Genomic DNA, 24,528 nt, shown 5'->3' with positions numbered 1-24,528 from the left:
CCCACCCACTCTCCCCAGTCCCTTTCCCTTTGGTAACTGTTAGTCCACTCTTGGGTTCTGTGAGTCTCCTGCTGTTTTGTTCCTTCAGTTTTGCTTTGTTCTTATACTCCACATATGAGTGAAATCATTTGGTACTTGTATTTCTCCGCCTGGCTTATTTCACTGAGCATAATACCCTCTAGCTCCATCCATGTTGTCGCAATTGGTAGGATTTGTTTTCTTCTTATGGTTGAATAGTATTCCATTGTGTGTGTATATATATATATATATATATATATATATATATACACCATATCTTCATTATCCATTCATCCATTCATCTGATGGGCACTTAGGTTGCTTCCATATCTGGCTATTGTAAATAGTGCTGTGATAAACATAGGGGTGCATATGTCTTTTTGAAACTGGGATCCTATATTCATAGGGTAAATTCCTAGGAGTGGAATTCCTGGGTCAAAGGGGAAGTTTTGTTTTATCTTTATGGCCAGTGCATGTACCTCCCATAGCCCTATATATTGACCCATCTGTAGCTCCCACAGGGAGCGGGGTCAAAGTCTGGTATACTAGACCAGCCCGAGATCCCATTTCTGTCACTGTTTTATCACAAGATCAGTCTCTTGCATGTATCCTACCTGATGGACAAGATTTGTCTACGCTGGTATCATTAAAACATGTACCTTATCACCCGTAAGGTTATTTTCTCCTACAGTCCTTGTGGCCTGAATGCGCCCCCTGGCTGCAGCTGCTGCATGATGATTGCTCTGAACCCTCAGCTGCTGCCTGTGGAATGGATGAGCTATGGACTTAATCTGCATAAAACTTTGAACCTAGCTGAATCCTCCAGCTTGAGGATTGTCATGATTTTATTGCTGTTGCTATTGTTATGTCATTAGTCTGGTCACAATGCTCCAGTTTTCTCCCCCAGGGACCATTACAGAAGAAGGGGAATGAGTAGATTGTAAGGCAAGATTTCTGGAGTGGTGGCCTGTAGGTAAAATTGTATTTCCAGAATATCTCACCTGGCTTTGGCACATTTGTATATCCTCAGGGGTGGAGAGAAGTTTATCGCCATGTTAGTGGGTAATTACATGGGCAACTGAGGGTGTGTGTGTGTGTCTGAATCTCAGAGGTTAAGGGGAGGGGATGGCTTACTTGCTTGCTTCTTCCAGAGCAGGGGAGAGAGACAGCGCTGGATTGCAGTTTGTAAGCAATAAATGGGTTTTAAACTTTATTTCTCCCTTTGACTGATTTCGGTTGTTAGAGGTATTTTGCCCCAGGATTTCCTCTTCATAGACTTACACTAATTAATATACAGTCAATCTATTTCCTTTTAAAACTGATATTCTGTTGCAATAAAATATAATTACAAGTCCACAAACCATCTTCCTAGCCTTAGAGACCCTGCTTCTGAGGCTAGTCAGATAACAATTTTGTCTCCAGATATCACATCCGACTTCATATCTTTAGCCCTGTTTCATCTCCCTCTTCCCAGTAGTGGAGTCTGTGTTCTGGACATTTCCCCCAGAATGTCCTTCTCCCAAAGCCTATTCAAAATATCTAAACCTAAATTCATCATCTTTCTGAAATAAAAAATCAATCTACCCCTTGATTTTCCTACTTCTATTAGTTATCTATGATAAAAATTTCAGCCAAATGCTTCCTTTTCCTTTATTCTACAAAAGTAAAAAGTCCTATTTATTCTTCCTTCACAATCTCTCTCTCTCATTAAGGTCTTTCATGCTTCAAATGGTACCCACTGATCTGTCCAGTATACGATTAACAAAATATATATACTTAATATACTACATATAATGTCATTTCTCTTCAGTGACTCTGCAATGCATTCCATGGCAGCTGTGAATTCAAGAGCACACCATCTTGCTCCCATCCCCAAGCCTGGCTTATTTAATTCCAACCTTATTGTTCACCAATCTCCTAGCCCTGGAGAAAGTTTGCCTTTATTTTAGGCAAACTTTCCTGTTCACCGTCTCCCAAATAAGCCATATACTTTCTTGTTTCTGTGATTTATAACTTTCTACCCACCTAGAATGCCCTTACTCTAGGTTTAGCTATTCAAATCATCATTTCACAAATATTTATGTTTCAAGCATTGTACTTGGTACTGAAGGCAGAATAAATAATTTTAATCTCAGTTTCCTTACTTATAGAAATCTTCCTTTATATGCCAATTATACCTTAATAAAGGTTAAATTAAAAAAATATTCCTTTATATGCTAAAACAGAAATGACTTGCACTGTTCAGTTATTCTTACAAAGCATATAATCTAACTGAATACAACATTTGCTGATTGATAAGTACCTATGAGAGAGAGAAGGGCCTGTGGGGCAGGAGGAGGGCTGTACTTAGAAAAGAGGTCCCCACCTCCAGTGATACATTGGCAAATCAGGATAAGAGGTGAGAAGGGAGGGCATGCAAGAACCCCAAAGCTGTGGAAAGCACTTGCCAGTTTTCACTTTTCCAATTCCATTTGCAAAGAAATTCAGAATTGGCAAACACTAAAGATCAGATACTCTGGTGTTTGGGCCTCAACAACGTAAGTTAAGTGACCAACTTCAAAAATCCTTTCTTAGCAATACATGTAAATAGTACCACTAGTGATGCTTAATATACATACATAATATCAGACTAAAAAGATAACTCACCACATGTTGTGTTCAAAAACTTTGGCTTGGTCAGTTAAAATCCTTGTTCCCAGTGGGGCCACTGGGTGATGACCACTTTGGTATCTGTGTGGCACCTTTCTTATCCTTACACAGGATATAGAATTTCTCCAAATCACATTCATCCTGATCAGTACCTGGAAAGTTATAAATGATTAGTCAATATGGATTAAACAGTGTTGATTATCTGATAGCCAAAAAATGGTCCAAAAGATTTACAATGTGAGAAAGGACACAAAAACTAAAAATTTTTAAATGAAAGATGGGCATGATAGCTTCTTTCTTAAAGTGTTTTTCAGGCCAAGAGAAAGGAAAAGAATATTTAGAGTGTGTGACATTGGCTGGTATTCCTTTTAAGTCACAACTTTGACCAACTTTTCTGTTTGGTATTTGCTTATTTAATTTTTAGCACATGGCCAAAGCATGTAAGCCCAGAATCTGTATTTTATATATTAAAAAGTTCTTTAAAGTGATTTTATTATTTTGTTTTGGGAATTCTAGGCAAACATATTTCTAGGAAATACTTCATGACCACTACTCTAAAAATCCAAGCATAATAGTAGAATTAAAAAAAACAAACATTAAATCTCATTTCCTGGGCTGAACTAAATAATATGAAAATGACTCAAATAAATTAGTGAATACTGTATTAAGATATGATCCCAGCAATTCTTAATTCTAACAACTCCTATATATGTGTATTTTTAAGCATAGTCAGTAACACACTTGCAAAATAGTTTTCCCTGTAAAAAGTACATGTTTAATTAAATCCTAGCATATGAGAATCATCAACCGATTAGCCAAATTCATCCTCATTATAGGAAGAGTAACTTAAACATTTAAGGAGACTGCCACTTTAATTATGTACTGGAAAAAAAACATTGGTTTAAAATATTTATGGGAATATCAAAAAGAACCTTGAAAAAGCTTACTTTTTCAGAGGAGGAGAAAAGATGGCAGCGTGACTAGGGCAGTGGAAATCTCCTTCCAAAACCATATATATTTTTGAAAATACAACAAATACAACTAATCCTAAAAGAGAGTCCAGAAGATACAGTACAACAGCCAGGCTACATCTACATCTGCAAGAACTCAGCACCTCATGAAGGTGGGTAAGATACAAGCCACAAGCCGTGGCCGAGCAGGACCTGAGCGCCCCCCACCCCCAGCTCCACGGCAGGAGGAAAGAAGTTGAAGCGGGGAGGGAGTGGGAGCCCAGGACTCCTAAATACCCAGCCCTAGTCATCCACAATGGGAGCGAAGACACACATTGCGTTGTGTGCTGGATATTAGGAAAATGGAACAGTAAAATCTGTGAGCGGCTCCCTGCAGCTGGCGCCACTGGGACAAAAGAAAAGTGAGAACTTTTTGAAAATCTTAAAGTGACAGGGGCCTCACAACTGGATGGCAGTGTCGCAGCACACTGAGCCATGCAGCTGGGAATCCTGGGGAACTCCAGGTACCCTAACCCACTGGACAACAGCACAGCTCTGAAGCCCTCATGGCGACAAGCAGCCTCCTGTCCATTCCAACTCCAGTGTGGCCCCGCCATGGCAGGGGAGCAGCTGCGCCGACAGCAACCGCCCAGAGCCTCCTCCACAGCTGCCTGGGCCAGACTCAGAGGCCCCGTCGGCTCGCGGCAGCCCAGCACAGACAGAGGAAGCCGGGACAGGGGGCGAAAGGTTGCTGTTCTCTCAGGAGAGCACACAAGGCATGCCTGGATCTTCCCATGGGGCTCTGGGCTGCCCTGACGACTGCCCCACCCGCGATGGCTCAGGAAATAAAACCGGAAACTGCTCGCCGTGTGCAGAATGTTGTTCTCCCAGCTGACACACGTGCCAACTCCCTATGACTACCTCTATCACCTTTAAAAGGCAGAAGAATTTGATCCAGTCCAGACTTACCCAGACAACCCCTGAGAGGGAGCCTGGGGAGACAGATTTAACCAATCTTCCTGAAAAAGAATTAAAAATAAAGTTCATAACAATGCTGATGGACCTGCAGAGAAATATGGAAGAGCTAAAGGATCAAGTTAGGAGGGAGAATACAGAAATAAAACAATCTCTGGAAGGACTTAAGAGTAGACTGGATGAGGTGCAAGAGGCCATTAATGGAATAGAAATGAGAGAACAGGAACACAGAGAAGCTGAGGCAGAGAGAGATAAAAGGATCTCTAGGAATGAAAGAATATTAAGAGACCTGTGTGACCAATCCAAATGGAACAATATTCTCATTATAGGGGTACCAGAAGAACAGAGAAAAAGGGATAGAAAGTGTCTTTGAAGAAATAATTGCTGAAAACTTCCCTAAACTGGGGGAGGAAATAGTCTCTCAGACCATGGAGGCCCACAAAACTCCCTACACAAGAGACCCAAGGAAGACAACACCCAGACACATAATAATTAAAATGGCAAAGATCAAGGACAAGGACAGAGTATTAAAGGCAGCCAGAGAGAGAAAAAAAGTCACCTACAAAGGAAAACCCATCAGGCTATCATCAGACTTCTAAACAGAAACCTTACAGGCCAGAAGAGAATGGCATGATATATTTAATGCAATGAAACAGAAGGGCTTAGAACCAAGAATACTGTATCCAGCACAATTACTACTTAAATTGGAAGGAGGGATTAAACAATTCCTGGACAAGCAAAAGTTGAGGGAATTTGCCTCCCACAAACCACCTCTACAGGATATTTTACAGGGACTACTCTAGATAGAAACACCCATAGGCTAAATAGATGTTACCAGAGAAAATAAAATCACACCAAAGAAAGAAGACCAACCAAATACTAACTAAAGGCAAAAAATAAAATCAACTACTCACAAAAGCAGTCAAAGGAAACACAAAAGAGTACAGAAAGAACACCTAACATATAAAGAATGGAGGAGGAGGAATAAGAAGGGAGAGAAATAAAGCATCATTAGACTGTGTTTATAATAGCTTAATAAGAGAGTTAAGTTAGACAGTTAGATAGTAAAGAAGCTTCCCTTGAACCTTTGGTAACCATGTATCCAAAGCCTGCAATGGCAATATGGCCATATCTTTCAATAATCACCCTAAATGTAAATGGACTGAATGTACCAATCAAAAGACACAGAGTAATAGAATGGATAAAAAAGCAAGACCCATCTATATGCTGCTTACGAGACTCACCTCAAACCCAAAGACATGCACACACTAAAAGTTAAGGGATGTTAAAAGATATTTCATGCAAACAATAGTGAGAAAAAAGCATGTATTGAAGCACTAGTATCAGACAAAATAGACTTCAAACAAAGAAAGTAACAAGAGATAAAGAAGGACATTACATAATGATTAAGGGGTCAGTCCAACAAGAGGATATAACCATTACAAATATATATGCACCCAGTACAGGAGCACTGACATATGTGAAACAAATACTAACAAAATTAAAGGAGGAAATAGAATGCAATGCATTCATTTTAGACTTCAACACACCACTCACTCCAAAGGACAGATCCACCAGACAGAAAATAAGTAAGGACACAGAGGGACTGAACAACACACTAGAACAGATGGACCTAATAGACATCTACAGATCTCTATACCCAAAAGCAGCAGGATACACATTTTTCTCAAGTGCACATGAAACATTTTCCAGAATAGACCACATATTAGACCACAAAAAGAGCCTCAGTAAATTAAAAAAGATTGAAATTCTACCAACCAACTTCTCAGACCACAAAGGTGTAAAACTAGAAATAAATTGTACAAAGAAAACAAAAACGCTCACAAACCCATGGAGACTTAACAATATGGTCCTAAATAATCAATGGATCAATGACCAGATTAAAATAGAGATCAAGCAACATATGGAAACAAATGACAACAACAGCACAAAGCCCCAACTTCTGTGGGACGCCATGAAGGCAGTTCTAACAGGAAAGTATATAGCAATCCAGGCCTATTTAAAGAAGGAAGAACAATCCCAAATTAATAATCTAAAGTCACAATTACTGAAATGGGAAAAAGAAGAACAAATGAGGCCCAAAGTCAGCAGTAGGAGGGACATAATAAAGAACAGAGAACAAATAAATAAAAAGGAGAAGAATAAAATAGAGAAAAATCAATGAAAACAAGAGCTGGTTCTTTGAGAAAATAAACAAAATAGATAAGCTCCCAGCCAGACTTATTAGGAGAAAAAGAGAATCTACACACATCAATAAAATCAGAAACGACAAAGGAAAAATCATGACAGACCCCACAGAAATACAAAGAATTATTAGAGAATACTATGAGAACCTATATGCTAACAGGTTGGAAAACTAAGAAGAAATGGACAACTTCCTAGAATAATACAACCTTCCCAGACTGACCAAGGAAGAAACAGAAAATCTAAACAGACCAATTAGCAGCAACAAAATTGAATTGGTAATCAAAAACCTACCCAAGAACAAAACCCCTGGGCCAGATGGATTTACCGCAGAATTTTATCAGACGTACAGAGAAGACATAAAACCCATTGTCCTTACAGTTTTCCAAAATATAGAAGAGGAGGGAATACTGCCAAACTCATTCAATGAAGCCAGCATCACTCTAATACCAAAAACTGGCAAAGACCTCACCAAAAAAGAAAATTACAGACCAATATCCCTGATGAACATAGATGCAAAAATACTCAACAAAATATTAGCAAACCGAATTCAAAAATACATAGAGGATCATACACCATGACCAAGTGGGATTCATCTCAGGGATGCAAGGATGACACAACATTTGAAAATCCATCAACATCATCCACCACATCAACAATAAGAAGGACAAAAACAACATGATCATCTCCATAGACGTTGAAAAAGCATTCAACAAAATCCAACATCCATTCATGATAAAAACTCTCAACAAAATGGGCATAGAGGGCAAGTACCTCAACATAATAAAGGCCATACATGATAAACCCACAGCCAACATCACACTTAACAGCGAGAAGCTGAAAGCTTTTCCTCTAAGATCAGGAACAAGACAGGGATGCCCACTCTCCCCACTGTTACTCAACATAGTACTGGAGGTCCTAGCCACAGCAATTAGACAAAACAAAGAAGTACAAGGAATCCAGATTGGTAAAGAAGTCAAACTGTCACTATTTGCAGATGACATGATACTGTACAGAAAAAACTCTAAAGACTCCACTCCAAAACTACTAGAACTAATATTGGAATTCAGCAAAGTTGCAGGATACAAAATTAATACACAGAAATCTGTTGCTTTCCTATACACTACCAATGAACTAGCAGAAAGAGAAATCAGGAAAACAATTCCATTCACAATTGCAGAAAAAAGAATAAAATACCTAGGAATAAACCTAACCAAGGAAGTGAAAGACCTATACCCTGAAAACTACAAGACACTCTTAAGAGAAATTAAAGAGGACACTAACAAATGGAAACTCATCCATGCTCCTGGCTAGGAAGAATTAATATTGTCAAAATGGCCATCCTGCCTTAAGCAATCTACACATTCAATGCAATCCCTATCAAATTATCAACAGCATTCTTCAACGAACTGGAAAAAATAGCTCAAAAAGTCATATGGAACCACAAAAGACCACGAATAGCCAAAGCAATCCTGAGAAGGAAGAATAAAGTGGGGGGAATTATGCTCCTTGACTTCAAGCTCTACTACAAAGTCATAGTAATCAAGACAATTTGGTACTGGCACAAGAACAGAGCCACAGACCAGTGGAACAGAAGAGAGACTCCAGATATTAACACAAACATATATGGTCAATTAATATATGATAAAGAAGCCATGGACATAGAATGGGGAAATGACAGCTTCTTCAACAGCTGGTGTTGGCAAAACTGGACAGCTATATGTAAAAGAATGAAACTGGATCATTGTCTAACCCTATACACTAAAGTAAATTCGAAATGGATCAAAGACCTAAATGTAACTCATGAAACCATAAAACTCTTAGAAAAAAACATAGGCAAAAATCTCTTGGACATAAGCTGAAAAGGTTCTGTACAGCAAAGGACACCATCAATATAACAAAAAGGCATCCTACAGTATGGGCGTATATATTCATAAATGACAGATCTGATAAAGGGTTGACATCCAAAATATATAAAGAGCTCACACACCTCAGCAAAGAAAAAGCAAATAATCCAATAAAAAAATCGTTAGAGGATCTGAACAGTCTTCCAAAGAAGAAATTCAGATGGCCAACAGACACATGAAAAGATGCTCCACATCGCTAGTCATCAGAGAAATGCAAATTAAAATCACAAGGAGATATCACCTCACACCAGTAAGGATTGCCACCATCCAAAAGACAAACAACAACAAATGTTGGCGAGGTTGTGGAGAAAGGGGAACCCTCCTACACTGCTGGTGGGAATGTAAATTAGTTCAACCATTGTGGAAAGCAGTATGGAGGTTCCTCAAAAAACTAAAAAAAGAAATACCATTTGACCCAGGAATTCCAGTTCTAGGAATTTACCCTAAGAATGCAGCAACCCAGTTTGAAAAAGACATATGCACCCCTATGTTTATCGTAGCACTTTTACAATAGCTAAGAAATGGAAGCAACCTAAGTGTCCATCAGTAGATGAATGGATAAAGAAGATGTGGTACATATACACAATGGAATATTATTCAGCCATAAGAAGAAAACAAATCCTACCATTTGCAACAATGTGGATGGAGCTAGAGGGTATTATGCTCAGTGAAATAAGCCAGGTGGAGAAATACAAGTACCAAATGATTTCACTCATATATGGAGTATAAGAACAAATAAAAAACTGAAGGCACAAAACAGCAGCAGAATCACAGAACCCAAGAATGGGACTAACAGTTACCAAAGAGAAATGGACTGGGTAGGATGGGTGAGAAGGGACGTATAACGGGTGGGGGAAAAAAGAAACTGGGCATTATGATTAGCATGTATAATCTGGGGAGGGCACGGGGAAGGCTGTGCAACACAGAGAAGACAAGTAGTGATTCTACAGCATCTTACTACGCTGATGGACAGTGACTGTAATGGGGTTTGTAGGGGGGGACTTTGTGATGGGAGGAGTCTAGTAACCATAATGTTCCTCATGTATTTGTAGATTAATGATAGCACAAAAAAAAAAAAAAGCTTACTTTTTCTAGTAAGAATCCATTTAATTCTGCTTGGCATTTCTCCCCCCATTCAGTTGTTCATCACAACATTCAGCCTAATGATGTAAGCTGTAAGGTAGAAACATGCTAAAAGGTGTGTATACATAATATGCATTAAGATTATCCAAGGTGCTATTATTATGCATAGAAATGACATGTATGTACACCCTTTACCACCTTACTGAAAGTCAGTGGGTTTTAAGACTGAATTCCAAAATGAACTTGTAGAATGTCAAAAGCATCTCACTGGGCTTTGAAACATAAAATTCAATATTTCTTTTGGAAAAAAAGTCTTACTTATACATATCAAAGAGACTATAATGGTTCCATTTAAATGTGACTAACAGTGATGAGAAATAAAACATTCAATAGCTCGTGCAGATCTGTTTCTTATTTTCCTCTTCCACTAAATGCAAGCTGTTTGGTGGAGGTAAATGAAATTAAATGCTCCACCTACCACTACCTTTCCTCTGATGTGCCTTTGTTCTTTCTACTGCCAGTGTTCCACATAAGGCTAACAGAACCCTACCGCACAATTATTTTTAGAGCTCTCTTTCTACACTATTATTCACAAAATCTTTTGTATGCAGAGGAGTAGAAACTGAATACACTTAGAAAGAGGGGAAATTCATGCTCAAAAGTGTAAAATTATGTAAATGTTTTCCATCCAGAAAAACCAAATCAAAATGCAATTTCAATCCTTCAAATAATCATGTGATACAGACCTATATCTATATATAGAAGAGAGGGGAAAAAAAGGTACACGTTTCCCTCACTATAAATAACCAAGAACCTTTATAGACCATTGGAGACAATAACTCATAACCAGATTGGACATGAGGCAATTCAGGAAAATGTCAGAGAAGTGTGTGCCTTGCAGGCTGCTAGCTTGTAGAGACAGCATGGTGTGACCAGGGCCTAATCATGTGACAACTTGTCCTCCTTAGGCAGTTATTTTTCTAATTAACCACACTAACATCTTTATCTATTTCATTTATTTATTATCTCTAACAGTCACACACAGCCTTTCATTGTTCTTTATTTATTATATATATATAATAAATTTATATAGTAAATAGATAAATATGTAATAAAATTATATAAATGCCTTGTTAACTCAACTGCAAGCTTTAAGGATAGCAGCACCAAGCTATTTGTGACTGAATTAACTATTTGACTTGATTATGCAAAAATGATACCCGACATATATTTAATTGGAAGGAATTACTTCATATTTTCCAGGATGGTTCCTAAGAACCTAGCAGTGTGGAAGAAGGAAGCGACAGAAGAGTGTGACAGTATACAGGCAGCTATCTAGTTATACTGGCTGCAATGATTAACAAATACATGCTGTATGTTACGACTATCATGTTAGCTTAATGTTTATTAGATCATGGTTTCTTTTTGTGATGGGAAAAGGAAAGAAGGGTAGGGTCAGCCCCAAACAGAATTCTGGTAGCAAAAGTTGGTTTCTCCCACTAGAGTACCCCATTCTCTTTCTGTATCTGCTCTTAACTCTGTTTTGGCATATCCTAATAAAAGTTTAACTAAGATATTATTTGCATAATGAAACTGTATGGATAAGTAGTATTTTTATTTGAAATAACACAAAGAAGTGTAGCTAAAAATATCCCATGCACCCACAAGAAGGCAGGAAAGGAACAACAGAGAAACTAAAAACAAATGAGATAATTAGAAAACAAATACTAAGATGGCATATTTAAACAGTAATTGTGTTGTGTAAATGACTGCAGTAAGGCACACATTGTCAATTTTGCATGAAAAAGCAAGACCCAACCATATACTGTCTATAGAGATGCACTTTAAATATAAAGATATGAAGAGATTAAAAATGACTAAATCTATATTAATAGACAAAGAAGGTTTTAAAAAAGACAGTTACAGAGATTAAAAAGGGACAATTGTGAGCCAATTCATCAAGATATAACAATCCTAAGTATGCATGTACAGAGCTTCAAAATACATGAAGCAAAAATGGACTTTTAAAAGGAGAAATGAACAAATACATAGATTTTAATACCCCTCTCTCAGTAGTAAATAGAACACTTGGAAACAAATAATAAAAAATAAAGATACAGAAGATTTGAATATTATCAACTTGACCTATGACATTTATAGACAGAACACTATACCCAGTAACAGCAGAATACACATTCTTTTTCAAATGAATATGGAACATTTGCTAAGACAGACCATATATGGTGGGTTATAAAGTCTCAGGAAATTCCAAAGTACTAAAATCATACAGAGTCTGCTTTCTGACCATAAAAATTAAATGTTAATATTTTTGATGAATTGACTTATTAACAAATATTCCTCTGTATCTCTGGTGGTAGTAGTGTTCTTGAAGTCTACTTTGTCTAATATTAATATAACCCCACCAGCTGTGTTATGCAGTGTTATGTATATCTTTTTAAAAAATGTATTTATATATTTAAAGTCCTTTTTCTATAGGAGCATACTGTTGATTCTTGCTTTTTTATCCAAACTTAAAATAAGATGCCTAAAAAAATTCCCAAATATTTAGAAATTAAGCAACACACTTCTAAAATACCCTAGGTCAAAGATTTACACGAGTTTGGAAGTCTTAAGGTAAATTAGAAAATATGTTCAACTGAATAATCATGAAATCTTAAATATCAAAATTTATGGGATGCAGCTAAAACAACGTTTAGAGGAAAATTTATAGTTTTATTTATTCTTTTTAGTTGAAATATAATTGAAATACAGTATTTTATTGGTTTCAGGTGGACAACATAGTGATTTGACAATTACATACATTACTAAATGGTCACCATGATAAGCATAGTTGCCATCTGTCAACATATAAAGATGTCACATTACTGACTATATTTTCTATGCTGTAGTTTCATGTCATGAGTTTTAAATGTTTCTATTAGAAATTAAGAAAGATCTCAAATCAGTGATATCAGCTTCAATCTTAAGCTAGGAAAACAGTAGATTGGATGCAAAGTAGAAAGAAGGAAATAATAAAAATAAAAGCAAAAATCTATGAAATAAAAAATGGACAAAACAGGGAAAATCAAAATCAAAAGCTGATTTTTTTAAAGATTAATAGAACTGATAAACCTCTGGCAAGACTGATTTGAAACATATGTGTTTCAGAAAACACAAATTTCTAATAACAGGAATGAAAGAGGAAACATCCACAGGCACTACAGACATTGAAAGCTAGTAAGGAGATTTTACTTTTATTCCATTTATTAGATGGAATACATGCCTTGCAAACACAATTTACTACTAATAACTTACCAAAACAGCACAAGAAAAATACCTAAACAGCCCTAAACTTATTAAATTAAATTTCCAACTTTAGGCAAAACTAACATCATACCCATTAGGATAGCTATTATTTACATATACACACACACAGAAACAGGTGTTGGTGAGGATGTGGAGATTGGAACCTTCATGCATTGTGGGAATGTAAAATGGTACAGCTGCTATGGAAAACAGCATGGCTTTTCCTAAAAATATTAAATAGGAATTTCCATGCCATCAGTAATTCTACTTCTGGATATATACCCAAAAGCAGTGAAAGCAGAGACTTGAAGAGATATTTGTATACCATGTTTACAGCAGCATTGTTCACAACAGACAAAATGTGAAAACAATCCAAGTGTCCACTGAAAGACAAATGGATAAACAAATCACATACATTAAAATGGAATATTACTCAGCCTTTAAAAAGAGACCTTTGACACATGCTACAATGTGAGTTGGCCTTGAAGACTTTATGCTAAGTGAAATATGCTAACTACAAAAAGACAAATGTTACATAATTTCTTTTACATAAATTTCCTAGAATAGTCAAAAATTCATAGACACAGAAAGTAGAATGGTGGTTATCAGGGCCTGGACATAGGGCAGTGTTTAACAGGAACAGAGCTTCATTTGAGGAAGACAGAACATTTCTGGAGTTGGACGGTTCTGATGTTTGCACAACGATGTGGATATACACCCAGGTAAGTGGTACACTTGCATGAAATAAAGATTTGAATATTGACCTCATTGTTACTACGCAGTTTTCCCACCTTAGTGCTTGTCATATAGGTTCCAGTTATCAAGAGTTTGTCAGGAAAAAAACAAATATATCTAAAAGGGAGAAGCCTTGGTAAGAGTTTTCTAGGCATGTCTTGGTGCGCTCTTACTGCTAAGGCTTTTATTTAGTTTGGTTTTCTCTAGTTCAGAGTAGAGAAATATGAAGGCAACAAGAATCTCCTTGTTAGGTGTTTGAGTTTTTATTTACTGTTGGAAGCACCTGAAGTTTTTGGTCCTGACTCTTCACTTAACATAGCTCAAACTAATTCTGACATATCAAATTCTATTCCATATAATCAAGTCTTTTACTTATTTTGCCTATAAGCACTTCCAGTTTACCATCCTATGGTGGTTATTCCTCTCAAATCCTGTGGAGCTCAAAATGAAGCAGAAGGAGCATGACTTTAGGCCATAGCTCTCTGAGATCTCAATTCCACGACTCAGTCACGAATAGTCAACTAGCCAAAGCAAACCCTAAGGAAGAGATCCAGAAAGGAACTGAACCTCATGTAAGTATCAGAGTGACAGAATTTCATTATTTGTAGCATTTATTATGCTATAAGTATACAGACGTATGCCATGAAGAACGGGTAAGACTTTCTAACAGCTCTAGATGTAAGTAAGTGTACACCTATTTTAGAATGCAAGGAAAAGAATAAAGATATAAAATTACTTGGGTTCCACAAATAATATGACAAGCCAAGGAAAAGAGTTTTAACTTACCAGTTTTCTGGGCTTACCACCTCGACCACACTGAACTTGCAGCAAAAGAAGCAACCTATCTCTGCCCTGCCTCCATATTTTAGCTGGATGCTTTGCTTTCCACCAAAATGGAGCCCTTTTTACAATGATTCACATATGTGCCTTACCTAACCAACAAACCATACCATATTCTACTGAAATAGTTTAGATGTACAAGGATATTTCATGTTACAAAATAGTGTTTCTTAAATAATAGAAAATTTCATTTTTGTAGAGAAATAGTTTTAAATACCTTTTAATAAAAAGGATGATTTTAGTTAAATACTCCATACTATATTTTGAAAACTGAAAAAAATCTTTGAGGAAGTAAAGCACCAACCCCAATTTATCTTTCATGAAAATCTCAATTTAAAAAAGTTAAGTGTTTGTCATTCATGAGGCCTGTTCAAAGCACTTTACATATATCAACTTATTATTTCCTACTAACTTCTGTTTCTCTATCAAGGGGTACTCTTTCTATACACATATTAAAGAGGAAAAACCCATATAGGATGAAGCAAAGTAACATGCATAAGGTTACCCAATCTGTAACAGAAGGGGCTTCAGTCTGAACCCAAGCAGCTCACCCTCTACTTTTTTAAAAAATGTCTTTTGTTATTCACATATATACAATTCACCCATTTTCATTCTACTTTTGTATAGCATACATGCAAGAAGGATCATAGTACTGATTCTCCAGTCTTTCCCAGCATTGCTAGTTTGTTCTAACTGATTTAAGGAGGCCCAGAATTCGCCTTGCCCTTTATCTTTCTCAATTCTGTTTCTACTCTTGGGCCTTAATCAAATAGCAAGCAATGCCACTGGGAGATATCAGACCGCAGATTTAGGAGAGCACAGCTATTCTCTTTCCAGCATTCAAATCTCAAGATATAGGCAAAACACTCTCACGTTACCTAAATAATGTAACATTTTAATACCTAATTCTTTTCACTGGTGTTCTACTTTTACACAGCTGATGGGTAGTGGCAAAGAAGGACTTACTTCCCTGGCTATTTAAGCTTGATCCTAAGATTGCTTTCTTACATCTCAATGTTACTAGAGGAGCACCAAAAGAGTAGAGCAAACAGTACTGATGTTGTATTACACAATAATGATTATCCTTGGAGCACTTAGCTGGCTCTAAGCAAAAACTTTCTAAGGCTCCCCAAGAATGAATCCCAGTTGTCTCAGCCACTGAAATCTCAGGGAAAGAAACTTCTGTTAATTATACACTAATTACCTGTTTGAATTTAATAGCTAACTTCCCTTCAGTGTTTCCTGGGTTCTGGGCATCCTTTAAATAAATAAATTAGTGAGACATTCATGTTTTTACCTTTGTAACTCTTCAGCTTTTTTTCTCTGATAGGAAGCTGGTACAAAGGTTTCATTCAGAGGAACAAACATTATCTAGATAAAGCTGCACGAACATTACCTGAGAGGCTAGCATTAATGAGAGCAAATTAAAGTGCTATCATTGTACTGTTCTGAATAGTGAAAGTCGACAGGTAAGAAACACTTAAGTATCACCTACTCTGCCTGAGAACTGAAGCATCAATCAACTCTGGCAATTACAGAGAACTCCAAGGGTGACCATCTGTGAGGTGAACAACTCAGCAATTCATACATCTTGTTTTAATATTTCATTGGATGATTATAATTTCAGGGTATAAATAAGGTTATTAGCAAGAACATAACAACAATTACAGTAAGTATTTGCAGAGCACGTTGATCACACAATGACGTCAGTCACACTGCAGGTTCAACATGGGAATCTCAGGCTTACTGTTTGCTCTCCATGACTGCCATTTACTCACTTACACAAAAAAGTGGCTACTGGGGCTCTTAAGTTACTTCTTTAAGGGATTTCATGGAAACCCATTTCAAAGCAGCTTCAAACCTAAATATCTGAAGGGTACATAACTTCCCTAAATATCTGAAGGGTACATACTCTGGAAGTTGTCTCCAAAAACATTATACTGGACCAGAATGAAATGTTTTAACTCATCCACCTGGCATTTCACATGTGTGTGCTATGGTAACTTCTGGAGGCATCAGTTATATTTGGTGGGCTGAGAAAGGGTACTAAATTACTCACATACTTCATTTGTTATCAGTCCTTACAAGTTCTAGTAAAAAATCTCACATGGATGAGATTAATGGAGTTCTGCCCTTAATGAGACTTCTGCTTTCTTATCATTGCAAAGTTCTCTATCCCCAGGTACATTAGACAGCAGGTGATGCTTGTACCTGTATGCAGGATTACCTGATCATGCTTGGATTAATGTACCAATAAAGCTTCCCTGGCACAAAACTGAACTGTAAAAAGATTCAAATTGTAAACGGATGTTAAACACACAAAAAATAAGACATTAGTGAGTAGAAGTATCCAAATGAATGTATTTCCATAATTTCAAAAGAACATGGAATATAGGTAGGCAAAGGCTACAGCACTGTGTAAATTCTAGTCTAAAGAACTACAATTAATTACAACTTGCAGAAAAGCAAGGCAAACTACACCATGGAGTATGAGGTAAAATTTTGACTGCCACATCACAGGAAGCACAACACAGCCAGAAAATGGAAAAGAGAACGTAAAGTAAACTCAGAATAGTACAATTCCTACATGAGAACAGACACATTGAAGTTTCCAGAGTCATACAGAATTCTACAGGATTACACAGAGGGTGGCCAGAATATGTTAGATACCTCTTTAGATGCACCTGTGCTTTCTACCTGTTAACGGCCAGGTGCTACTCCCATGGGATTGCTCCTTTTCTCCTCTCGAAGAGTCTTCTTATACTGGTCTTCTATCTATCCTCCCTTTTACCCAAGAAGAAACAGATCCCTGATTTCCTTGTGGCCTGGTGATCACTTAGAGCTTAACTCCAATATCTTGTTCTTATTCAAAAGATTAGACTTCCTAAAAACTCACTTTCCCAAACTTCTCTTGCATCTGGAAGAGACATGTGACCATGTTCTGACTGACAGAAGTCTTTGCTTCCCTACAGAAGGGAAAGAGGCTGGAGGATAGTTTGCTGGCACCAACTCACTCTGCCTCCTTCCTGAACTTAGATGTGATGCTGTACACAGAGGAGGAAAAGGGCCTGGTTCTTGATGGCACCACTGAACAGGTAAACCTTCCTCCGGACTTGTTTAGGTGAGAAAAATAAATCCTGATCTATTTAGCAACTATTAGGTTGTCTCTTATTTTTGACCAGGAGGATTCTAATATATAATATCCATTATTGTTAAGTCCTGAAGATCCAGGGACAAATCAGTTTGGTTCCTGATCTCAAGAACCTTACCAGCAAGTGAAAAATGAGATGCAAACAGAGTTCTGCACATGCATTAGAGAGGTGGTTATAAGGTGCTATCAAAGCACATGTGAAGTTGCAACTCAAACTAGTGATCATTTATTGATTGCCTCCTGACTACCTTCTCCCCACTCCTAATAGCTTATGGACCTGGGAACTATGGGTTTGCAGAGAAGCAACAGTGGACCTGGCTGAAGCCAAAGGGGCACTGCATAACCTATGCTAAAGCAGTCAGCACATTCCAAACCTTTGGGCTCAGTGGTTAGTTCAGAGGTGATCATGTGACCCTAAGCCTATCCAACAGAGTGCCTCTTGGGTCTGCTGCTAGGGATTTTGGGACAAAGATGATTTCTCATACCTGTTACACATCAAAGAGGAGGCTGAAAGCCCTGAATCTATTGAAAGGCACATTAGTCAGCTCAGGTCACCTTAACAAAAGAACACAGACTGGGAGGCTTAAACAGAAATTTATTTTCTCAGTTTTGGAAGCTGGAAGTCCAAGGTCAAGACAGCATCAGGGTTGGTCTCTGGGGAGGCCTCTGTTGCTTGCTTGTAGACTGCTGCCTTCTTACTGCGTCCTCCCACAGCCTTCCTCTTGCATGCTTGCAGAGGGAGAGAGAACCTCTGGTGTTCCTTTCTCTTTTTCTAAGGACACAGATCTACTGGCTGGTTAGGGCCCCACCCTTATGACCTTACTTAACTTTTATTACTTCCATAAATGCTCTGTCTCCAAATACAGTCACACTGGGGGTTAAGGCTTCAACATACAGATTTGGCTATGGAGGGGGGAGGACACAATTCTGTCCGTAACAAAAGCCATCCTGGAGCCATGAGGCTTGGCCTTAGGATAGCATGGTACAACTTTAGAATGAAACCAACACTGAGGAAGGAAAATAGGGAAGATAAAAAGAAGTGAGGTGCCATTGTTAAGCAGTTGGGTTACGTTTCACTTGAAGCCAGTCCCACCTCCAGCTTTTTATAGTTATTGAACAAATATATTCTCTCAATTGTTTTAACCAATCTGAGTTTTCTGTTATCTGCAACCAAAAGGAACCTAACTGATGGAGCAGTTAATTGATTTCCTTGACCACCTAGTGGTCTGGGGCACAATATGTGGTTTCATGTAGATTGGGTCTGTCCAGGCACATAGTACAGAAAATAGTGGTGATTCAGGATGAGGGAACTGAAGGATATAACTGATTACCATGAAGTCAGCCCAAAATGACCAAGCACACACACAAAAAAGAGAGCTAAAGAGGGACTGGGGGGAGGTCCTGATGGACTTGATGTGGCTGGAGTTTGGGCTTCATAGAAACAATGGAAAAGGAAGACTGATGGTATTGGTTAGTAATCAGGCGTTCTGATTCATTAACTCATGTCAATTAGTAACAAAAACAGTACCACAGTAGCAGTGAGAAGGAAATTCTACTTTGAATGAGAAGTTCTTACAGTGTGGCTAGACAGAACCCTAAGGCCACAAACATGTCAAAACACCAGAAAAACATTTTAGCATGGACAAAAACTAAAACATGGACCTCCTATCCACCACTTTATTTTAATCTTCTGAAGGTCATTATAAGAGATCTGCACCTTCTTGTCCTTCAGGAATGATCTCCCACTGGATACATCGACAAAAACAGGGTTTGTCAAACTTAGGTCCTACGACAATTTTTCAAATTGTGTTTTTACTATGATAATAATATAAAAATAAATAGGAACAAATGTATAATTGCTACTTGATTTCAGTGCCTGTGTTTGCATTTATGCCCTTGTTGGTAACAAGCAGCACAGATATAATATGTAACTGATGCATTGGAGTATCCAGCACACTATAAAACATTTTGCAGTATTTGAATTGAGAAAAGTAGAGACGGAATTGAGAAGACACAATAGTACAAAAGGGCTGAAGTCAAAAGAACCTGTGTGGTGGTGGTCGGTACCTTGTTAACAACAGGAGCTACAATTTTGTTTTGGTAAAACATCAGCAATCACATTATAATGCTGTTAATTCTAATTTTATTGTCTTTGTTATTATATTTGTAGTTATTTTAATTTTATAGGCAAATAAGAGGTTTATGCATAAGGAGCTTATATTAGATTTGTGTAACAATATAGTAAAAATATTTTAAGTCAACCCAGGGGCCTGAAAATTTTTTTCCTTTAAATGAAGGTTTATACATTTTTCTACATTTAAAATACAGTATTAGAAGATTCTATTTTGGAAACTTTTACTCTTATTCCTTCTTAATAGCAGAAATATACAAAGTAGGGCAGAACCACCTCAATTCTCCTTGGAAAGCAATTTCAGGTAAATGGGCAAAGGGTTTGGACTAAGCTGAATCCAGGCTTTGCCACTTACTACCACATAACCTCTGATACGATACTTAACTTTGTTAATCTCAACAACTTCCTTAACAAAATGTGGTTAATAAGATTATTTCAATACATAGGAAGGTGACCTATGTAGCATATATATAGCATAGGGCTGGTGCATGGTAAGTGCTCAGTAAACTTTAGTTGATATTACTGTTGTTATTGTTAGTTTGGCTCTTCTTAAAATTTCCACAGGCCTTCATGAATACCACAGGATCAAGCTTCCTACTATGCTTCTTAGTTTAAATAGCCATAAAGTAATTGCAGCTTCCCAAGAAGACTAATTTACCAATGATGTAGGGTAGTATAGTAGGAAGTGTTGAACCAAGAATATAATAAACCTCAAGTTCAAATCCTGGTCCAACCATGCACTAATCATTATTTTTTGGAAAAGTCACTTACTTTGCTTGAGCCTACTGGATCATTTGTGAAAGGGAGATAATTCCTAAGTCACAGAGTTCTTATAATACATAGTGCTTTGCAAATGTGAAGTCAAATTAGTACTCGGTGAATTCCAGAAACACTTCTAAATGGCACCCCTTAAAACTTAAAAAGATAAAGAGAAAAAAATTACAATTAATAAATAATTAGGGGCACCATTCCCACCTCCCATTGTTGAGCAATCAGATGTTGAGGTGGTCAATCAGGACAAACCAAACACAGAGTAACAAACAAGGATTTTACTTACTGTAACAGTACAAGCAGGAGGCAAAGAGGCACCAGCTCTCCAGTGTTCCATTTTTCTCCATGGAATGGCATTATGTAAGAATCAAGTGGCTGCAGCAAGAGCAAAACAGGGGAAGCTGTCTTACTGCAGAGGAGCCCTGAAAAAGAGGCTATTGCCTTTTTACGGACTCACAGGCAAAAGGGGGTACTGGAAGCCCCAAGAGGAGTGGAATGATACTGAGCCAAAGTGAAGAAAGTATCTCAGGAGCAGCCCTCATTATTAAGCATGGCCATCCAGGGGTGGCCTTGACTGCAATCCCTCCAGAAAACTGCAATGCACTGGCTGTGCACCAATTCTGGTGTGGGGATGGCAGCACCTCCCTGTGAGGCCTTCCAGGAAAAGCCCTGTAATTGCCTAAGGTCAAGTCTGAAAGATGACACAGGATTTTGACCTGGAGCCAGGCTCCTCACCCAAAGAAAAAAAGAATACAAGCATTCTTTACCCAACACATAATGACCTTATTCTGAGAAATGTTATAAACTAAAAAAAAAAACCCCAAAACATTTAGGAAGGATTTTTAAAAAGCTCACAAATAATAGTGCCATGGCAAGTTGCTTAGGAATTATTGAGAATATTAATTATATTCCTAACCTCCAAGGACCACATCATGTAGGGAAACCTCAGTAATCTTCAACCTATAAAAGGTCTTTATCTCTAAGACCATTTGTTAAGTCAGAGCTCAAATCATCTTTTCTATAGAAAAATTTAAATAGTGATTAAGATATCAGGCTAGTCCACACATGCTTTTTAAATCCATACTGTGGATGAAAAGAAGTTTGTTTATTTTAAATGATCTTAGAAAACTGGCAAATTCCATTTTCCCAAATAGCTGAAACACTGCCAATCCATAGTGCCTGGGGCAACTTGAATCTTATTTAACTCAAAAACAATCTGATTAAATGATGATTCTTTTAAAACAACAACAAAAATCATATAAAACCTATCGGCCATCTCTTTGCTACCTGTTAATATAAGGTAAGTAGTGTTGTTTAACTAAAAACTAGACCTGTATATCGAAGTGTTGACTCCTCAAATGAATCATTTTAAGAGATGACCATTTAATGCAATAATAACATCTTTGAAATTCCAGATAGTCTTACTAATTTTTTTTCATATCTCAGTGGTAGCAAACTTTTTTTTAAATGAGCTTCAATTATACAACACGGTAATTTGACAGTTGCCCACATTGTTAATCCTTACCCCAATTAGTGCAGTACCTATTTGTCAACACAAAAAAGATGTTATGGAACCACTGACTATATTTCCCATGTTGTACTATCATACCCATCACTAACTTATATTATGATTGAGATTTTGTGCCTCTATCTCCCTCACCCACCCACTGACCCACCCCAACCCCTCACTCTTCGTAATCACCAGTCACTTCTCAGCATCTATGAGTACTGCTGTTTTGTTCATTTTGTTTTGTTTTGTTTTTAGATTTCACATATAAGTTAAATTGTATGGTATTTGTCTTTCTCCACCTGGCTTATTTCACTTAGCGTAGGAGAGCTCCATTTTCTCCACATTCTCAACCAACACTTGTTGTAAGGTTGAAGGCACTGGGAGAGGGGTGAGCATGTCAGACACTGATGACGTGCCAAAGTCCCTGGCTGCTGCCCCCTCCCAACCTGAAAAATGTGCCTTAGGCTAGCCAATCCTCACACCGCTGTAAATCTAAGCTCTGCCTCCCCCTACCTTTAAAAACAAGCTGCCTGCCCTGCTGAGTGTGACTTCCCTGGCCGGTGATAGCCAAGTTCAATCAGAAATTCCTTACAAAAAGTTTCAGCAAAGCATATTTAAAAGAGCCTATGTAATCAATTGCTTTTCTTGCTGCACTTATGCAAATAATCAAGCCAACTGTTAATTATTTTCTTAATCTGGCTACTTCTAATAAAAATAAAGGTGATTTTAGAGAAAAGTATTGTTTCAATAATGCAGTCTTATCTATACTAAATTCTAATACTAGTCATTGAGATGTAAACTTAATCCAGAATTTTAATTTCCACATAATACCTGGCTATGATTCTCAGTTAGACTCTTCATATTTCCCGTTCTCATATTCAGCCATGCATTCTTAATCTCATCAAGTTTGTCCTTCCAGAATAGAAGGGCCAACCTTCCGAAGCCCTCTCAACTGACCAGTGATGGAAACCTAGCTGCACCCTTTACTGTGCCCCTTCTCAGAATGAAGCAGCTGGAGCAGTCGTCGCCCCTTTTCCCTAGCAGCAGCTAGAGTCTCCATCTGTAGAGGAGAAAATGAGACAGCAACCATAAGCTTAGACAGAATAAAGTGAGAGCCTCTCGAGAAAGCAAGGCAAGCTATTTGCAGTCAGAGCAATACAACTACATGCTAAGAAACCCCCCCATGAAGCCCCTTGTCAGCCAGAAGTAGCCAGATCAAGTCGTCGCCCATTATGACCAAAAGGCTGGAATGTAAGGTTCAAGGCACTGTGGAGAGGGGTGAGCACGTCAGACACCAATAACATGCCAAAGTCCCCGACTGCTGCCCCCTCCCAACATGAAAAATGTGCCTTAGGCTAGCCAATCCTCGCACCGCTGTAAATCTAAGCTCTGCCTCACCCTACCTTTAAAAACTCACTGCCTGCCCTGCTGAGTGTGACTTCCCTGGCCTGTAACAGCCAGACCGCAGAACGTCACCTGGGAATTTGCATTCAAATAAACTACCTGGCCCTTTGTCGCCTCTCTTCACTGCTTATTTCGGCTAGAATTTATCTTACACTTGTTATTTCTTGTCTTTTGGATAGCAGCCATTCTGACTGGTGTGACTGATAGCTCATTGTCATTTTAATTTGCATTTCCCTGATGATTAGCAATGTGGAGCATCTTTTCATGTGTTGTTGGCTATCTGTATTTCTTCTTTGAAAAATATCTGTTCAGATTCTCTGCCTGTTTTTTAATCAGGTTATTTGTTTTTTGGGCGTTGAATAATATGAGTCCTTTATATATTTTGGATGTTAACCCCTTATCAGATAAATCATTTACAGATATACTCTCCAATACTGTAGGTTGCCTTTTGTTTTATTGATGGTGTCCTTTGCTGTACAGAAGCTTTTCAGTTTGATGTAGTCCCACTTGTTCATTTTTTGTTTTGTTTCCCTTGCCCAGGGAGATATGTCCAGAAAAAAATTGCTCATGCTTACGTTAAAGAGATTTTTGCCTACATTTTCTTCTAAGGGTTTCATGGTTTTCTGTCTTACGTATGGGTCTCTAATCCATTTCAAGTTTACTTTTGTGTATGGAGTTAGTAATCCAGTTTCATTCTCTTGTGGGCAGCTATTCATTTTTTCCAACACCATTTGCTGAGAGGCTCTTTTTTCCATTGTGTATTCATTCTCCATTGTGCTCCTTTAACATAGATTAATTGACCAAATATGCATGGGTTTGTTTCCGGGCTCTCTATTCTGTTCCATTCATCTATGGATCTGTTTTTGTGCCAGTACCATACTGTTTTGATTACT

At 37.8% G+C, this 24,528-nt stretch overlaps 1 protein-coding gene across 5 annotated transcripts in view; it reads right to left on the bottom strand.

Annotated features, from left to right (window-relative positions):
- Window positions 1-24,528, bottom strand: part of METTL8 (methyltransferase 8, tRNA N3-cytidine) — a 145,956-nt gene that overhangs the window by 107,773 nt on the left and 13,655 nt on the right. For 3 of the 5 annotated variants that reach the window (XR_012123704.1, XM_073218701.1, XM_073218702.1), the window contains exons 2-3: window positions 21,008-21,096; window positions 2,665-2,819 (exon numbers count right to left, since the gene is read on the bottom strand). Coding sequence is in view for 3 of the 5 variants with exons in the window: in XM_073218701.1 (XP_073074802.1) it covers window positions 2,665-2,819; window positions 21,008-21,058 (206 nt within the window). In the remaining 2 variants the exon portion in view is untranslated. Of the gene's footprint in view, window positions 1-2,664; window positions 2,820-21,007; window positions 21,097-24,528 lie in introns of those variants that run through there. The other 2 variants (XM_037022917.2, XM_073218703.1) reach the window with 2 other exon arrangements.

Source organism: Manis javanica, chromosome 12 (assembly GCF_040802235.1).
Source record: "Manis javanica isolate MJ-LG chromosome 12, MJ_LKY, whole genome shotgun sequence".
In the NCBI taxonomy this organism is placed as follows: Eukaryota; Metazoa; Chordata; class Mammalia; order Pholidota; family Manidae; genus Manis; species Manis javanica.
The sequence above is the reverse complement of the archived record's forward strand: the minus strand, read 5'-3'. Positions and strand labels throughout refer to the sequence as shown.